The sequence below is a fragment of the Dreissena polymorpha genome, chromosome 10, assembly GCF_020536995.1.
Source record: "Dreissena polymorpha isolate Duluth1 chromosome 10, UMN_Dpol_1.0, whole genome shotgun sequence".
In the NCBI taxonomy this organism is placed as follows: domain Eukaryota; kingdom Metazoa; phylum Mollusca; class Bivalvia; order Myida; family Dreissenidae; genus Dreissena; species Dreissena polymorpha.
Genome location: NC_068364.1, coordinates 39924469 through 39945286, shown reverse-complemented (window position 1 = coordinate 39945286; position 20818 = coordinate 39924469). Strand labels below are relative to the sequence as shown.

Here is a 20818-nt window from a genome sequence, read left to right as displayed (position 1 = left end):
GCCTCGTTAACTCGTGCAAATCGTGCACGAAAAAGACCGAGGAAACCAGGGATTTCAATTGACGCATATTTCTGCATTTTAACGCTGATATTTGAAATAGATTTGTTTTTACATGATCACAATTTCTTTCATCAATTTCACCAAATTAAATCCTGACCAAAGATTCAACATCAATCCATTGTAATGACCCAGTTTTGCTATAATTGATTGAAATCAACCGTGTGTATTTAAAACACCCTCTATATATTGAATGAGATGTCGTTTAGCTTATTTCAGTTTTATTCACGTCACGGTAATAATTTATAAAATGGGAAAAGCACAATATTATTGAATAACAGGTCTATTTAGTCTTTTTCTTCTTTAGTACACTTTTGGCGAAAATGGGGTTTGCTGCTTCGATCTGTTGAGTTGATAAAATTATTTGACAAAGTATAGTGGAGATAATCAACCCTCAATGTAATATAATGTCCGCTTATAGAGTTTGAAATCTATATTAAAAACACAAGAAGACTTTAATAGCTCCAATTTGAAATGGCCTTCCCCACTGAATTCATTTACGTTAAATGATCCATATCAAATATGTCCATTATCCACAACTAAGTTGTAAAAAATATATATATAGGATATTTCAAAATAGTTGGAATAATGTTATACCAATTCTATTAGCATTATAAATTAATGATCAAACTAGATAAAATTTCAATAACTGAATTGTAGAACTCGATATTGAATTGTCGTGTCAGACAATATAAATTGAAATCCGTTTAAATGCTTTCATGATATGTTTTACAATAAAAACATGTTAACTTCACCGTAAGCTTTAAGATAAACAGACCGATTTCTTATGTGTCACAATCACATTTCATACTATTACGTATCTATATTGGCGAAGATCTTGTGGCGTCTTTCCAATTTAAATACCATGGGACAACTGCCTTAACAAGTCAACGAACATTTAATCCAATATGTATACAGAAGACCAAACATACAAATCTGCTTGGTTAAGCATGATCTTTATAAATCAATTTGGGATTCGTACATTCCTACGCCGAATTTCAATTAAACTAATCATCGACGTCTTTCGGAGTATCAAATAAAACACGATCCCTACAGTTTTATTGAGTGTGTCAATTGTGATCATTGAGCCGCGTTTGGGAAAACCGATCTTAATGCATGTGCGTTAAGTGTCGTCCAAGAATAGCCTGTGCGGTCCACATGGGCGCCACTTTCCGCTTTTATGGATTGTTACGTTTAACCAAGTATCTATTAAACAAAAAATCCAATCTATGCGTAAAGTGTTGTCCCTGAGTAGCCTGTGCGGTCTTCACAGTGTCATCGGGGACGACACTTTACGCACATGCATTAAACCCGGTTTTCTCAAAGCACCGCTTATATTTAAACGAATTGACCGACGTTGTTATAGAATAATCGCACTGCTTAGGGCGAAACAATGATTATAAATGCTGATTTATTATGGCCATCGGTGGAAGATAATGGCGATATTGTACACTTAAGTTGATTTATGTGACTTCGAAGACGTCAAAGAATATTTATTTGTATGGGAAATGCCCGCTGTACATTCATCAACGATCTGATAGGGATGGATGTATATTAATGACTGACGTGATGACTTGCAAAGCTAACAGCCCTTACCATTGTTTTACCGTAAAAGGCATGATACTTATTATATAGTTAAAAAAAATATTCATAATTAAAAAAACAACAGCATTTCAAATATAAGTTTTAATGCATTATATAATGTTAGTTTTGCATTTCAATTCTCGTGCCCAACACCTTTTTATAGCAGTCCGTTATAACACTACTATGGATTTAGAGTTTGTATAGATCAAGTTGCTTATCCCCGAACATTCAAATTGAAAGTATCTACCTATGTTTGATACATTCTCTCAGTTGATATATCACATTCACCAATTATGTTCTTTTAAGTTTACAGCATTTTAAAGCCAAAAGGTTTTTGAGCCGATTTTTTTTTCAAGATGAAAGAACCTCTCGATGCTACTGACGATTACCACTTGACTCTGGCCATACATGTTAATTTATTTTGGAATTTTATCGAGCCACAAGAAAGGTCAAAGCCTAAAACCTTTTTCACAATGTTCGTGCCTTGAGACCTAACATTATAGCTTGTGATTGTATCGAAGAACTATCTTATGTCCTGTGTTGATTGGGGCAATTAACTATGTGATATTCTTTATTTCAATAACCTCAAAACCCTAATGCGACTGCCTGTCTGTACAAGGTCTTGTTACCAATATGACATCTCGCATTGGTTGGACCAATTTATTAACTATTTGATGTCCGGTATTTCAATAATCTCATAACCCTATTTCGACTGCGTGTCTATACCAGGTCTTGTTACCAATATGGCAAACATGCCATCTCTACAGGTTAAATGTGATTACCTCTAAAATCCACTCATAGCAGGTAGATAACAAAACTCGTTTATATTTTATACGGCAATAAATTAAAATACGTTGATGTAACTAATTATGTAACCGGGCTCAATTTTTTAATTGAAGTTCATCCTCAGTACCCCATTTGCTTACTGAACAAAACACACACGAGATAATGTTTATATTTGCAAATTTAAAACAATATCCAGCCAATGATTACTGAAACTTATTCAATCGTAATTAGAAACTAATGAAACAATTACCTTTAGAGAAATGCAAGTCCGGGTTGCTTCTGTTATCTTATTGAAAAACGGTGAACCGTGGGTTACATGTCAATTATCTTGGGCAATAGTTTTAACCCTTTGCATACTGGGAAATTTGTCGTCTGCTATAATGTCGTCTGCTGAATTTCTAAAATTAGCATTTTCTTCGATTTTTTTCAAAGAATACTGTCAGAATAGCAAACAGTTTGGATCCTGATGAGACGCCACGTTCTGTGGCGTCTCATCTGGATCCAAACTGTTTGCAAAGGCCTTAAATAATTCGGTTCCCGCACTGAAAGAGTTAACACGCTGTAATGAAACCCGTGCAAACTAAAAGATAACATCGCTAAAGACACTACTCTTATCCGAAAAACCCTCCCATATACCAATTATCATCTCGTAAGATTATAGATGTTATCCAAAGACTGACTGAAATACGAAAGTCGTCTGCACAAAACAAAAAATCCGACTTTGCACTTATACTTTGTTCGGAGTTTATTAACTTACAAATATTATATTCGAATCGGAAAGTAGGATTCGATTATTAGACCGATTTTCTTACAATTGAATATTCGTTCTCATCCATACCATTTACGTTTCAGGAAGCGGAGATCACGTACTACCAATGGGTGCCGCTTATCCTGCTCTTCCAAGGGTTCATGTTTAAGTTCCCGAACGTTCTATGGAAGATGCTCAACAGCGGCTCCGGTCTGAACTTGGACAAGATCTGTAAACTCGCAGACGAGACGCAGTGGGGATCTCCAGAAGACCGCAAGGTGGCGATCGAGAACATGGCCTTCTTCCTAGACCGATGGCTGCTGACCCACCGCCAGTACAAACACAATTTCGTTGCCCGCGCTAAGGCGAAGGCGTCTCGCCTGTTTTGCTTCCTTTGCAACAAGCGTGAAGGTACTTTTCTCACCGCCTTGTACCTAAGTATCAAGGTCGTCTTCCTGGCGAACGTCATCGGCCAGTTCTTCCTTCTCAACGCTTTCATGTCCACCGATTACAGCGTCTACGGATTCGAGTTTATATCCATGTTGAATACCGGGGAGTCCATGAAAGAAAGCCCGCGATTTCCGAGGGTCACGCTTTGTGACTTCCAGATTCGTCAGTTGCAGAACATTCAAAGGTAACCGCCTTCAGTTAAAATTCAAGAAATTATTTACCCTTTTGTCTGCAATTATAAAGTCATGGACAGTCAATTTTTAAAAGTAAGTAGCATTTGCATTGAAAGATGATTTTCTGAACAGTGAAGGATAGCACAATATAGGAAATCTCGTCTGATTACAATGAAACAGCAATGTATTAATGTTCTTGAATTTAACACAACGAAAAGACCGTTTTTTAATCAAAGACTTTTTTGTTTACCAAAATCACGCAATCACTGTTACATCGAACCTTTAACTTTTCATACCGTTACTACAACCACGCTCTGATTGATCTGCCTCGAATTGTATTTCTTTTAATGAACTGACTCAAGTCGGGTCTTTAATTTTAATAGATTTTTGAAGGAACAAAAACTCGACTTATGACTGACTTTTTACGGTTCTTCTGTTTTCCCGTTACAGGTGGACCGTACAGTGCGTGCTCCCCATCAATCTGTTCAACGAGAAAATCTTCATCTTCCTCTGGTTCTGGTTCTTCTTCATCGCCTGCCTCTGCGGATTCAACCTCCTTAAGGTTCGCAAGTGATTCACGAGATAATTTCATCATCTTGACATTAACGCTAATTATATGTGTTGTATTATGATAAAAATGATTGAGTTTTAACACATGTCGAGCGTATTTTAAATGTCTCACATAAAATGAGTCACAATCCTATACCTGTTAGTCTTTAAGTAACCTGTGCGATCCACTAAGATTTATCAGGGACAACACTTTCCGCCTTAACTGGATTTTCATTTAGAAGAGACTTCCTTTAAACGAAAAATTCCATAAAAGAATTGTATGTAATCGTCCCTGATTAGTCGTTCCTTATTTGCTTATAAGTCGGTGCGGACTTCACATGATAATCTGGGACGACACTTTATACACATGCATTAAGTCTCGTTTTCCCAGAACATGGCTAAAATCAGTGGAAGTTTATTTATTAGTCGTGTTCTGAGAAAACTGGGCATAATGCATGTGCGTAAAGTGTCGTCCCAGATTAGCCTGTGCAGTCCGCACAGGCTAATCAGGGACGACACTTAACGCCTTAATTGGATTTTTGCTAAGAAAAGAATTCATTTAAACGAAAAATGGCATAAAAGCGGAAAGTGTCGTCCCTGATTAGCCTGTGCGGACTGCACAGGCTAATCTGGGACGACACTTTACGCACATGCATTATGCCCAGTTTTCTCAGAACGCGAATGTAATGATCTTTATTTCTTCCAGTGGATGTTCCTGATCGTCTTCAAGCGCAACAACTACATGTACGTGAAGAAGTACCTGACGATCACCGAGCAGATGCAGAACGCGTCCGATAAGAAAATGTGCAGAAGATTCGCCGAACAGTATCTCAGGTACAGAATAATTTTCAATACACTTTTCATCGTCGTTGGAAATTGGGCTTAATGCATGTGCTTAAAGTGTCGTTCCAGATTAGCCTGCGTAGTGCGCACAGGCTTATCAGGGACACAACTTTCCGTTTTAACTGGCTAAACTAAGAAAATACGTTAAAGGAATAATACGGTAAACGCGGAAAAGTCGTACATGAAAAGCATGCAAGGGCTGCAAAGGCTAATCTGGAAGGACACTTAACACTTTGCATGCTGGGAAATTCGTCGTCAGCAAAAATGTCGTCTGCTGAATTTCTAAAATTAGCATTTTCTTTTTTTTCAAAGAATACTATCAGAATAGCAAACAGTTTGGATCCTGATGAGACACCACGTTCTGTGGCGTCTCATCTGGATCCAAACTGTTTGCAAAGGACTTCAAAATTCAGTTCCAGCACTGAAAGAGTTAAAGCATATGTATGAAGCCATATTTTCACAGAACGAATCTCCGTTTATAAATCGTGTCTATTCTTTCCTTAAAAAACAAACGAATATCAATTGATGTTTAAATTTAAGTATTTACAGAGTCTTCAAATGTTCTTCAATGATATTTCAATAATTTATTAATCGTGTCTATTATTTCCGACAGAGATGACGGCTGCTTCGTCGCCCGCATGATCGGCATGAACTCGACGGACATGGTGATCACGGATCTGCTCGACTGCATGTGGCGGAACTATCGCCTCCGCGAGGAGCCCAAGGCCGCGGATTACCCGGATGGAGAGGACGAGGCCAAACTTCTGGACAAAGAGAAGGATTCCAACCCCCTAGCATTCCGTGGAAACCACTGATAACAAGTGACGTAAATGTACCGCGTTGAATAGGGCACGGTCATAGACGTTTTGCAGTGTGAACTTTAAAAGATTTGTTGTGTGGAGGAAAATTGAGTACGACAGGGGGACGTTTTTTATCCACGCGTATTCTTTAAATAGTTGAATACGTTTTAGCCTGCTCATGATTTTAAAATCAGATTTTTTTAAATTAATAATAATATCTTATGCTTTTAATCAGTATTGAGTAGATCTACTGGAAATTGTTTTATATGTTCATAAGACAAAAATGCGCGAATACTATACGATTTTAATGGTTTAAAAAGTGTTAACATACATTAAATAAGACCTGAGCATTTATTTTAAAGAAATGTCCATAGGAATGGAAAACAACACAACTTCAGTATTGATGGGTATTGAATTAAGTGCGTACAGGCTGTATCACAACAAACGCCATCCGATGACGTCAGAAAGTTGATAACGTCAAGGCGTGTTTGTGAATCAGCAAGCGAATGTACCATGCCGATCTCGTCTCATGATAAATGGAGCATCATTTTTGTGATGATTTAATTTAACTTGAAATATATTGAAAAAGGGTCCAAATGATTCAAATAATGGTTTATTCGTTTTACATAATGAATACTTATTGAGTTATTCATATGACCAATGTCAAACTTTTTTTGTCGCAATATTTAAGTCGATCTAAATGGAAAATGTTGTTCATTAAATTTGCAATGGGCTCGTTTTAACGCTCCACATTTCAATGGACACTTTTTGTTACTGTCGATCTAGGTTGTAAATAAAAAGTCCGATAGTAACTGTCGATCTAGGTTGTGAATAAAAAGTCCGAAAAGTGTTTGTTAGCCCCAATATCAATGTTAAGGGACCACATTAGCCATAAGACAATATGAGTTTGTTTTGTTTTATTAGGTTGTCTTCCACGTATAACAATATATTCTTCCATTTTCTTATTTGAAATAACATCTTTCGATATCTCGATGTGAATGTGAACAAATGCTTGTTCACCCTTTCAGTGCGGGAATCGAATTTTGAAGGCCTTTGCAAACAGTTTGGATCCAGATGAGACGCCACAGAACGTGGCGTCTCATCAGGATCCAAACTGTTTGCAATTCTGATAATATTCTTTGAAAAAAATCTTAGAAAATGCTAATTTTAGAAATTCAGCAGAAGACATTTTAGCAGACGACAAATTTCCCAGCATACAAAGGGTTAAATGCATGTTGATTGATAAACCGATAATGCGAGGAGCGATTTCCGGTGTGCTGCAAACTGTTCTCTGGGCGATTTCCGGTGTGCTGCAAACTGTTCTCTGGGCGATTTCCGGTGTGCTGCAAACTGTTCTCTGGGCGATTTCCGGTGTGCTGCAAACTGTTCTCTGGGCGGATGTCAGAAAAAAGTCTGCACAAAAAAGCCATGAACCAAGCCTTTCTTAGCAATGAATTAATCACCATTAAATATGATTAATTATGATACTAGACGGTAGGCTAAAATGCAGGAAAACCGATCCTCAAGTCTACGCACAAAACGTACTTTGTATACGATGCCCGAAAAAAGGACGGAGATGTTCTTTATAGTGTACGTAAACGGTCGAACAAACTTATATCCGAAATAGTGAACGCAACACACCGGCCATGTACGGAAACACCCGAATTGCTCTCTCGTGTATTCGTGCGTCATGTTTGTAATAGCAATGTAATATCGATGACAGAAACGTTTGTTGATGTGCTGAACTTTTTCCGGTATTTTTGTTCACCATTTCATCAGATTAGCGTACTTCGTATGGTATTTAATGTCGATTCCATAAGGCATCTGTTTTATGTCTCATGTTATCATATTCAAGCTTTTTGAACAAAAACAAAGCAGTTTGATATCAAATTATTATCTTACGGCACATGAATTAGGTCCGGGTATTAATTATGATCATTGTAAAACAGCGATAACTTATCAAATGATAAATGTTTGAACTTTTATTATGGCATGAAAAAGAGTTCAAATGGTATAAATGGAACATTGCTGTAGAGATTTATTTGCCAGTCGTAATAACCCAGGGGTGGCGAAATCTCAAAAAACTATACTTGTCCACGGACAACCATTTAGGAAATTTAACTTGTCCGTTGCTGAACTACACTTGTCCGTTAATGTTTATATAATTATAAACGCATTTATTGATTAATGTTAAATAATGAATAAATCAAAATGAGTGCGATTTGCTTGTTTTGTTTATAATTGTATTTCAATGGTACATTCATTATAGCAGTATATTATAAACAATATAAAGACTTTGTCAAACTTTAAATCCTGCGAAGCTAGTGTTATTAAAACATGTGCTGAACATAAGTACATTGTAATCTTAACAAATTAAACAAGTCCAATATGTGGACCTCATCAGACTGAGGCTCCGCTACTGGTAGCAATTTGATTATATAAACTGGTAACCATTGAAAATCTGTTAGCCAAGTTTCTTGAAAAGTTCTGGTGCGTTTACTTAGTTTATATTTTTTATCATAATCTTTCTTAGTTTTTTTGGGAGGTGGGCTGCTCAAAGCTTAGGGTTTCTGCTCCGTTGTTGAAGATTAAGAAAAAAGTTTCATCTTTACCATTAAAGTTGTCTTAAAAAACAAGGTAGACCGTGTTTTGATTATCTTAGATTGATACTTTTTATTTCCGCCTGATTGTAAAAATAAAGAAACCAGTCTGTACACTGTCTAACAGTCAGGCCGAATGTTGAAAATGCTGCATGCTCCCGGTCTCTTATAGAATAAGGGAGATCACTGCGCAGGAAAGTGCACGTATTTTAGCTTGATTGCTCCGCAAATAGCACTGACAATGTAATCGTGTCAACATCCGGTTTTGTAAAACTTAATTACGGCTTTTATACGATGTATTTTTGTATACCTGGACGCGACTTTTAAAAAAACTTGTTGTCCACGGACAACTTAATTGAAAAAAGTCAGTTGCCCAGACAAGCAAATGTACGACTCGGGCAACTCGGACATTTGATTTCGCCACCCCTGTAACCTAGTGATATTTTGTCTTAATTTTTCAAAATTTTACACATGCTTTATGTTGGTACATTATACTTGATAAAGTACATATGCATACCTCTGTACAACGATATACAAGTATTGATTTGTTTAACGTTTATAGTTAGATTTAATCTGTTTGGGTGTTTATTGAATAGTTAAAGAAAGTCTGAAGATATCAGTTTCGTTTCATGTGAGTGATATGATTGCAGCTTTTTTTTTTCTTAGGCTGTAAAACACGTATTTAGACAATTTAATTTGATGTTTTAGAGTAACTAATCAATCATATGTAAATAAAACATGAACACCATTAATGTAAAATTTGTTCTTATTGTGTTATTTCTATCGACACAATTATCTTTCCTACAATATTTAGAGAAATCAAAATACAGACGTATAACCATCATTAGCGATATCGAAAAATCAGCATTTTTATACATTGTACCAATTGATGGTTAATTTGAAATCATTGAAACCATCATGAGAATTCATTAAATTATTTTTATATTCATGTATTTGGTTAAGATTGAAATAATGTTGATTTCAACAACGTATATACTCGCCACTTTACTTTTTACTTTAACCTTTCTCCAAATGATTTTTTTTTTACATTTCACCCCTAGTCAAAATGTATTGAATAATTAAATATTTATACGAAAAACATTTATAAATGTTTCGTGTTAAAAACAACAACAATTTTTTCAATAATGTTGAGTAATATCTTACAGCGATTGTGTAAGTTTATGCCTTGCGTCTAGAAAAAAAGGCCTTGGCAAACAGCGTAGACCCAGATGAGACGCCGCATAATGCGGCGTCTCATCAGGGTCTGCGCTGTTTGCTTCAAGAAATTTCTGTAATAAATATTCTAAATATAGAAATAAATATACTAGACATCCCTAATTTTGGAAATAAATTGACCCAATTTAGAAGGATGGGAGAATTCACTAGGCATAAATGGGTTAAGTTTCGAGTCGTTGTATATGTATGTACATAGTCTCGTTAATATAGTTTGAACAATAAACGTTTTGTTTGCCGTTATTTTTGTCAAATGTCTTTCTGAACGTTTGTATGAACAAGCGCAATAGGAAATCAAAAGTTAATGCGATATTTTTTTTATCAAACATGTAATACCAATCTACAGGTTAGTGTGTATTTCACTGAAACGATTTTATACTAATTGGTTTGGTTGTAATTATAAAAAGTTAAGCAATCCACAAGGTTAGTGAATTTTATAATGAAGCGCTTTTGTTCTAGTAATTAGCTATCATAGCTATTATATCATTGTCATTACATAATCGAAGTTCAATAAACATGTCAGTAAAACCTTGTATATAATGCCGTTGGAAAAATAATAAGCATGTGTACATAATATGTTGGTTTGTGTGTTATACTTACTACATTGTGTTTTATGTGTAAATATGTAATACATAGACAAGGGAACAATAAATACACTAAATTGTGCGAACTGACTCTGTTACTCACTTAATGTTTCATTGTATTCCTCCACCCACCCCCACACCTGCCAAAAATCACAACAAAACAGACTACAATACACATCATCAAAACAAACTAACATCTCCTAAATGCCCTTAAATTATTTAAATCTTAAAGCCTCCATCTTCACAATAGCTTGTAAGAGGAAGAAAGAACCTAATTATACACAAGATGCATGTGGTGAGCTTTTGTGATCGCCTTTTGTAAGTCGTGCGTCATCAACATTTGCCTTGTGAATACCATAGAAGTCACATTTATGAAACTTGGTCAGAACATTTGTCCTACTGATATCTCGGCCGAGTTCGTAACAGAATTACGTTGAGTAAATAACTAGGTCACTGGGCAAAATTTAAGAACAAGCTTGTTATCGCTAGAAAGGAAAAAGTTAATGTCCATTTTTAACTAGGTTTTATTTTTATTAGATTGGCGAATGTCGGCGGGCGGGCGGGCGGAACAAGCTTGTCCGGGCCATAAGTATGTCGTTCATTGTGACATTTTAAAATCAATTGGCACATTTGTTCACCATCATTGGGCGGTGTGTCGCGCGAAAGAATTACATTGATATCTCCAAGGTCAAGGTTACACTTTGAGTTCAAAGGTCAAAAATGACCATAAATGAGCTTGTCCGGGCCATAACTATGTCGTTCATTGTGAGATTTTAAAATCAATTGGCACATTTGTTCACCATCATTGGGCGGTGTGTCGCGCGAAAGAAATACATCGATATCTCCAAGGTCAAGGTCACACTTTGAGTTCAAAGGTCAAAAATGGCCATATGAGCTTGTCCGGGCCATAACTATGTCGTTCATGATGAGATTTTAACATCATTTGGCACATTTGTTCACCACCATTGGACGGTGTGTCGCGCGAAAGAATTACGTTGATATCTCCAAGGTCAAGGTCACACTTTGAGTTGAAAACCTGGTTTTGTGACAATTTTGTCCCTTGTTAAATAATCAATTGGCAGACCATTTGTCCCAATAACGACCTCAAGAGAAATCCTGTAAACACTAGAAGTCTTTTTTTTTAGTATGATCTTCATGAAACTTGCTTGTAGATTTGTTTTTATAATTTCCCGCTGAGTGAGATATTGTTCCGGTTATTAAAAATATATGGCCGCCTCGTAGTTTTCCTATTTTGCTGTAGTGAACCCCATTTAAACATTCTTGAACTCTAATTTTAACCTACTCGTTTCTTTAAACCGGCTCAGAACATTAAAATGTGTTGCTATGAAATCTGGTCTGAGGAAAAAAAAAGATTGTGGTTTATTCACATACAGTGCCGGCAGTTGTTAATGCAGTTGTCCGTCAAAGTCTATTGTGAAATCTTCAAGGTCTTTGAGAGCTCAGATGAGCGCCTTACGGTCATTGGTCCTCTCGTTTATTTTAAATCTTTGTTTTGACACCCCTTTTGCAAGACGCTTTATAGCTGTTAAATGATTCCAAGATGAAAATCTATTCAAATAGATATACTCACATTCTCTTCATCTTACGTATAATCACCAAAAAGATCGTCAATATCAATATCACTCCCAATTGATAAAAAGTTCGGTTTTTTACGTGACATAATTCCAGCTCACACAATTTTATTTAAATCCAAACAACAATTTTTTTATCTCTGATTTCATTTAGAACAAAAAAAATCATGGAAGACGTATCAAAATATCATACTTAATATTTCATGTTATGATTTTAGAATATAGAGTTTTACCAACTGAGACCAATTTTCAAACAATTAGCGGTAATTAATTTCGCGAGAATCTTTAATAAGTATTAATTAAAATATAATCTTCTTGATGTTGCGGCTATTAAATTCAACACAACAATACATGAGTGAATTGTTTGTAAAAAGTTAAAAGTAAAAAGTCTAATCAAAGGCATAATATGAGCGACTGAACCGGCAAATTTTCGCCGATGATTACCGCTTGATTACGCACACAAAAACAAATAAAGCATTTAAAACATTTTTTTTGTAACAATCAATATCAACTTCAAACAATCATTTTAACAACAAAAATGTGATAATCGCCTGAAAATAATTCATTAAGTAATTTATTTATCCGACATCGGAAAAGCGGGGAATCGCAGACTCGCACAAGTTAGCAGAAGTGTAATGGCGGACAGTCACGTGACTGACAATATGGCGGCGGTCAATTTATCGATTATTGAACGGTCTATACGACGATGACTACTGAATGGTTTTTGGTGAAGCCCCAATGGCGAATTCTCTTGCTTGTCTTTATAGTCATAAATGATCGCGATAGCATCGGTAATTTAAAATGTTATCTGCTTATTCAGCAATAATGCCGGTAAATACATTATCGCCCCAGTGGTGCACAAAGGTTCTATGTGCCTTCTAATTTAAACGTCACATGGTACCTTTTTGCATCAATGGGGCGATATGATCAGTACATATCATTCGTATGTCGCAATAAACATGCATTCCTGGATCTGTTTGACAACTAACTCTGATTAAACCGTATAGCACCGTTATATTAATCCGCTATTCAACCGGTACAGATATTAAAAAGATAATTCACGTAAAAACAATACATCTATTTAAGATGGTATCTTCGCTATTTAACTGACTTAAAATTAAAATCTTATCTAATCGTGTTTTATCGTTGAAATTATTTCATACAAGAGTCCTATATAATAGTCAAAAATATTATAGTAATTCCATCTAAGTTGTGTTAGTCTAATTTGCTGGATTTACATTAAGGCTAGGCGACAGGACTTCGCAATTATTCAATTTCGACGGATTAATTTTGCATTTTATACAGTTCTCGGAATATACACATGGACGCGGATTATCGGTTACAAATTTTAGGTGAAGAAAATTGATATAATTATCAATAGTGTTCACTGTATGTTTTACTTTCAAATCATCATTCAGTTAATTCATTATTCATTCGTGTATTAAAAAATACTCGACGCTGTCAATCGCGTTAATAGTACATCTACAGTTTACATTCGCCTTCGCATTTGTCATGGTGTAAAACCTAGAAATATACGTCTAGATATAAATCATTGAATGAAACCGGTGAATGCTTTCGTAGCTTTGTCTGTAACACCAGTGTTTAACCCATTTATGCCTAGTGGACTCTCCCATCCTTCTAAATTGGATCACTTTATTTCCAAAAATTAGGGATGTCTAGTATATTTATTTCTATATTTAGAATATTTCTTACAAAAATTCCTTTAGGCAAACAGCGCAGACCCTGATGAGACGCCGCATGATGCGGCGTCTCATCTGGGTCTATGCTGTTTGCCAAGGCCTTTGTTTTTAGACGCTAGGCATAAATGGGTTAAGATAAGAAGAAAAGGGTTGGCGATCAATCTCTAGCCGAACATGACACGTGTTTGACCTCTCCATGTACGTTTTTGTCTATTTACATTTGTTTCTTTCGAAATTTGTCTCACTTTTCGCACATACACGTTTGACAAGTGCTTATAATTTAAACATTATTTAAAAATACTCGACATACAATAATATATAATCTCGCATACTTATAACGTTACTAAACATACGAAATTCGATATATCTTTCTGACTTATATTACAAATCGCTTACGAAGCTTTGTGAATACGGCGCCAGAACAATCATTTTAACAGCATAGAACAAATACGAGTACATTCGTAGTCCAAATGGCACCAAAGTCCAACAGTGCACATCAAATCGAATATTTCATAAGAATGCGACGCACATAATTTATGTATTTCTGCACATGCGTTACCTTCATTGCAACCTCCGCGCAGAGATTTGACAGTGGTTATCGCCAGTAGCCGTGCGGAGATAACTGCGTGGAGTTTGCCTTCTTCGGTGCTCAGCCATCTGATGACGCCATAGATGCTTTTGACGTCATTCACGTGCAATAAACGTATAATGCGCGACAGTTGCGAACTGCGTGTACCTTTTCCATTCGGTTAAGTCGTTTTTGTTTCCGCAAAATTAGAGTAGTCATATAGGCATTGCTATTTAACGTTTGTTTATTTTTCGAATCAATCATACGATGAACTCAATTTGGAACATAAAATAATGGTTCGAAAAGACGACCGATACGTCTAATAGACGACCTCAAATGTTTAACAGATGACCTAAAACATCTAACCGACGACCGAAAACGTATAACATACGACATCGTATAACAGACGATTGAAATTGTCTTACAGACGACAGCGTCTAACTGACGACATCTTATAACAGACGACAGCGTCTAACTGAGGACAACGTCTACCAAACAACAGCGTCTAACAGACGACAGCGTCCAACAGATGACAGCGTCTAACAGACGACATAGTCTAACAGACGACAGTGTCTAACAGACGACAGCGTCAAGCAAATGACAGGGTTTAACAGATGAGAATGTCTAACAGACGACAGCCTCTAAAAAACGACAGCGTCTTAAAGACGACAGCGTCTAACAGAGGACAACACCTAACAGCAGAAAGCGTCTAACAGACGACCGAATACGTTTAAGAGACTGGTAAGGGGAAAGCTATTTCAAAAGTATGTAGATTGGTCCGCATATCAAAACTTGTCCAGACTGTATGTAACTGTCTGTAATAACAAGTGTCCATAAGTCGTCGTAGTGATGTAACGTTTCGTATAAGAGAACATCAATGGCTTAAAAGCACCGTTTGTTATCTTCACGCGATATGGATTGTTGCTTAGTTCCGTTACATTCACACGGCCAATCTGTTTTTAATCATACAGCACCACGAACATACCCGTAACCTTGAAAAAAAAGGAACACGTGATTTTATTTCTGAACGTTTCTCTTACTTATTTGCTATTATAATTACTTGTTGAATGATTTACAATTGATATGCAATACATGTACATATATTTGATAGCTTCTGTCACAACCTTTTGGCTTTCGGTAAACTGTCTCTTTTTTTCAAAATATATATCAGTGACCGAAATAGTTCATATTTGTGGTCGTTTCCATTTAAAAAATGGGCTTTTAAGTATTTACGTGTTTTAGCACCTTTTTCCAAGTCGGTTATAAACACTTCTCTGGTGTCGTTAACCATTGAGACTTGTTATGCACTGTATACAGTTGTTATGTATGTTTATAGAAGTAAAATCGCTGACATTTAACTTCCTTCAAAACTAAACATAATGTCATCGTGTTATTTTGCATTCTATCAATACTTATCAAATAACGGAATGTCGGCAAATATACAAGTCTTTCAACGCCAACGGTGACTTGTTTTCAAACAAACGTGACTCCGTATCAAATGTAAACGTTGTGTCAATGAATTATAAGTGTGCCTTTATAAGAATAATTAACGTACAGTTCAATTTTGAGAAAGCATATAGGTTCTACGTGCCATAGATGTTTTATTGAAAAGAATGCCATTTACATGTGTTTAAGATACGAATAAGTAATAGTGATATATATACGTACACAAAACTACCTACATATACGAACGAAACGTGATACGAGGAACATAGTCAAGGGAGATACGGATATTCGTAGTATCGCATCTTTCGTAGAATGAAAATACACGGTACCGCCACGGCTACATGCTGTTTATTAACATCTGATAATAATACCATAATATATGTGTATATAAACATATATTATATCAATAATCTTGTTGTTGAACATTCCGTTGAAAATGAGTGAATGCTGAGCGACCAAATTCCGGCTTATGTGAACAACTTTTCAACAGGGTTTGAAAAGTCAATGTCGGTTAGGAATATAATAGTAATATCGCGACAGATTTTAAGTAATAATTTAACAAATGGATCGACCAATGCAATGCAAAATCGCATCTTTCGTTCCATCTCGTTTTCGTTATATCGCATATATTTTTTAGTTAAAAAATATTATCGGATGGGAACTGAAGAATGTTCGTGGTATTTAGTCATTTCGATCTATAGCGATTCGTTGTGCCACTTTAAGAAAGAACACTCAATGAATTAAACTAGATCAAGCAATAACGGATTAAATGTGAGTCATTTATGTGAACATTGAACGTTTTTTTAAGATTTTGTCCGAATCAAACGAGAAATCCGAACATAGGAGTCCGTATGTATGGTGCTCTATCGGTGACATAGGAAATCTACGACCGGACGAGTCAGGGCCGCAGTGTCACGTGATCCAGCATTTCACGACTTTGAGTGACTGTGATCGCAATATACAGCCATAATGTCTTGGTAAGTATGATTTATTTTATCAATATACTTATGTTTCAGGTTACTTTCGCGCGATTGAGACAAGTAGCTAAAAGGTTTTCAAAGACCAGTGAATAACATACAAATGTAGATATTATTAAAGTGTATTGATTAACAATAATCGAGGATAAACATGTTGTGTTTTTTTCTTGACCATTTAGAGAATGGGATCGGACCCTTTAGATTGGGAAAATGTGCGTCGTTTTGACTAAAACTGGGAAATTGATGGTGTTGTTTATGTGGTTACAAACACCTGGGAATAAGTGTTTTAAATAGTAAATTTACTGAGGTTCTACCCATAGAGCTAGATAGGAAAATTAACGATAAAGATTATGCAATTTCCATATCCAGGGCACTCGACGGTTTTGGAACGATCCGGAAGTTCTTCAATCCTACAGCGGATGACTGGATCGACAAGCTGAACCACAAGTACACGACGGTGCTCGTGCTCATGTTCGCCACCATTGTCTCCACCTCGCAGTTCGTAGGCGACCCAATACACTGCTGGAGTCCGGCGGAATTCAGCGGTAGTGGCATTAATAGCATTATTTGCAGAGATAGAAATTAGTGGTATCCCTTTAGCCCAGGGCGAGTAGATTTTTGCCCGGAAACTCAATTAAAAAAGTTCTTGGTCAGCCTTGGCATCTAGGTTTGTTAAAGCTTGAAACAATTCCGTGCAATTAATCATCGAATAAAATTTGGTTACAGTGGAACAGTAACAAAATTACATGTAATAATATTCATTTATTTAGGCCTATGACATTATTCAATTCAGGCTCGTAAGAGGGCATGATGTATTGAAATTCCTTCGTGTCAGCGGTGTTTTTGTTCTTTTATCTATTAATATATTTAAACGAATGATTAGATACACGTGGTATGTACATGGTTCTTGGCTCGTTCCTCTTTGGCTGGCAACAAATTATAAAGAGTTAGTTTCTAATCCCTGACTTCGAATGCATTAATTGACGGAGACCAGTGGAATTAACCGGGAATGCAATTCATAGTATTACTTGAAACTTCTTGATTTGAAGAGCGCGATGAAGGCTCAACGGTATGGCTATACAATAATTAGAATTTACTTTTTGTGGCGTTAATCAGTTAAACGAGCTTGATGTTTTTTTTTATCAAACTATGGCAACCCGAATAATGCCCTATATAAATGGTAGCACTTAGTTCGTTGCACACCTAAGTAAACAGATTCGGCAAACCGAGAGTCGCTTGAATTGTGCTGTATACGTTAGGTAAGCCATCAGCTGTTCAACAATTGGACATAACAAATTTAAACCAACAGAACGATGCGTTGAAACGAAAACTTAAGTAACAAATGGTACTGCTTATAGGTCATTTGTATTTTGTTTTAATGTTTCTATGGATCTCTACGTTCAAGTCCATAAGTTCCTCCTGTTGTTTTCCAGGTGCCTGGAATAAGTACACATCGGCCTACTGCTGGATTAAGAACACGTATTTCATACCCATGACCAACACGCTGCCACGAGATCTAAACGTCAGATCGGTGAGCCATCATTTGAGCAGCGCTTTGGGGAAACCGGGCATAATGCATGTGCACAAACTGTCGTCCCAGATTAGCTCATCAGAGCTCATCAGGGACGAAACCGTTCGCTTTATGGAATTTTTCGTTTAAAGACAGTCATTCTAAACTAAAATCCAGTAAAAGCGGAAAGTGATTACGGTAGTCTGGGTTAATTGCGGGCGACACTTTACGCACATGCATTAAGTCTAGTTTTCCCAGATTTTGTCTTATTTTAAAACATGATTTTCATTCTTTTCTTTTAATGACTGCTTTTCTTTCTTTTTTCTTTTCATAATCTTGAAGATACTCATTTGTGGACGCATTGTTATATGAGCGTCTTCTGCCTCGTCATTAACATTATGATGGTTTTATGCTTAATTATTGTCTTGACCATTTCCATCGTAATCATCGCATAATCATCGCATCATCATCCGTTCCTGCTACACATTGTTTTCCGCCACAACAATCGCCAGCTTATGATACACATCAATATTTCTACACCTCGCATTCCTCTTCAACTTCAAATCTTTATCTATAACATCGAGGTCTGGGCCGGATTAAGCTGTTTTGGGGCCGGAGACTGCACATGTTACAGGGGCCCCTTTCCCTCTGGTCCACTTCTGTATAATTGAAAAGCATACTTGATACTACAACTACAAAAATTATAAAACTTGCATGTGTACACAATTGACAGTAACATGTTATATATAGCAAAACAAGTAAAACAATGTTTATCTATTTTATTACTGAACTTAACACACATGTTTCATGTAACAGATTCCAGCCTATACGTATCTTCTACGGCACTTCAGCAGGCCAATGTCATCAATCAGCTGTGTGAACTCTAGTTCTCGGAGGACTTGACATTCAATAGACAGTACCCCCAATGCTGCCAACCTTTCCTGACTCATGGCGTTCCTCAAAAGATTTTCACGAGTTATAATGTTGACAATGACCTCTCACCTTGACAGTTATTAACTGGGATTGTTAAGTATATGTATTCGTTCAGCAATGGCAACGTTTGGAAAAGTTGTCTCTAGTTAACCTCCATCTAACTTCAGCAGTTCATTCATGTGGATGATGGTTCTGTCTTGGACCGCTTCCAGCTAGCAAAGCAAATCAAACCGAACTAAACTGTCCAGATGTTGTCATGACCACACGGACAAGTTGTATAATAAACAGAGAAACTAATGGTTATGAATGTATTTACAACACAGAAAGAAAATTGATAGGATAGTAAATCAAAGCGAACGGTTACAATGGGATATAGGCATATCGGGAAACTGGTATAATTACACAGAAAATTTATACTGCAATCCCGATAGAGTCGTTAAATGGCGTCATAAAGAAAAATCATACATTGGGAAACTGGCACCGTTAGGCGCCCCTTAAAAATCGGGGGCTCAAGGCTGCAGCCTTGTTAGCCTAGTGCTTAATCCGGCCATGGCCTGATGCGGTGCCAGTATTTTTTAGTCAGGGATATACATGAAAATAAAAATCAGATTGTATTAGTTTTTGTCAGACTTAATCGTGTACTGTACATTTTTAGCATTTAAGCAAATGTATTAGTATATAACATTCACCAGTCTATTAAAATAATGGTGGTGATTTGTTCATAATGAATGTCTTAACTCGTAAAAAAATGTTGTACAAATACATGTAATTAAGTGAACGCGTGTGTTTGGTCACAACAACATCGGACAAAAATAAATTATATTTTCTTCCTGATGCTTTAAACAAGATTGTTCAAAAACAGTGATGATGGTGCACAGATAGGCTGAATTTTCTTCCTTTTGGTATGCTAGATCGGATTGAATTGTTCAGATAGGGTGTGCAGATCTCTATCATGAGAAGTGTTTTAATACACAAATCATAACCTTCATGTTTAGGGATTTGTTAAATCGTTATCAAGATACAAAATTGCCTTGTGATTGTATTTGTGGTAATTTATTGAGGTAAATATAACTTTCCTGAATGGGTGTTTACTAAATTGCAATCAAGTTAAAACATCCCATTAACCATTATGTGAGATACTGAACAGTACCGAGCTGCATTCCTCGTCATTGATATTGTCTGATTTGAATCGAAAGATTTGGGAACTATGTCCTTGCTAACAAAGATGTATTTTGGCTGAGTCCTGATTTTATTTCTCTTAAAATTTCTTGCTGTTATTTGCACTCTCCTCATTAAGAACTGTATAACTATATGGAAATGACCATTTCAAGAATAATATTTAAACCCTCACGATCAAGAAGGTGGTGTGGGGGGGGGGCGGTATACAAGTTCACTTTGTCCTATACTTTTGTGTGGATGTCTGTTTGTTCTAACTTCTTTCCGGACTTCAACTGGCGTGGATGCATTAAAGGATTTTAAAAGAAGATAGCACAATTGTTCAGCTATATAAAACAGTGTGTCACATGCAATAACCGCGTGGCCATCTTCAATATCAAGGTCTTAAGTTAATAAAAAAAAGTCGAAATTCAAAGCTTGATTGGCAAAGGAGGGTAAGAAACTGGAACATGCATAGACAGGTTTTGTAAATGGTAAATTAACACCTATGTAAGATGATGTATTGTGTG

At 36.3% G+C, this 20818-nt stretch overlaps 1 protein-coding gene across 1 annotated transcript in view; it reads left to right on the top strand.

The window, feature by feature from the left end:
- The window catches only part of LOC127849062 (uncharacterized), a 71287-nt gene that overhangs the window by 39338 nt on the left and 11131 nt on the right, over positions 1 to 20818 (top strand). The window contains exons 4-9 of the mRNA XM_052381786.1: positions 3280 to 3809; positions 4249 to 4360; positions 5054 to 5181; positions 5804 to 6004; positions 17060 to 17235; positions 18124 to 18221. Of these exons, the coding sequence (XP_052237746.1) occupies positions 3280 to 3809; positions 4249 to 4360; positions 5054 to 5181; positions 5804 to 6004; positions 17060 to 17235; positions 18124 to 18221 (1245 nt within the window). The remainder of the gene's footprint in view (positions 1 to 3279; positions 3810 to 4248; positions 4361 to 5053; positions 5182 to 5803; positions 6005 to 17059; positions 17236 to 18123; positions 18222 to 20818) is intronic.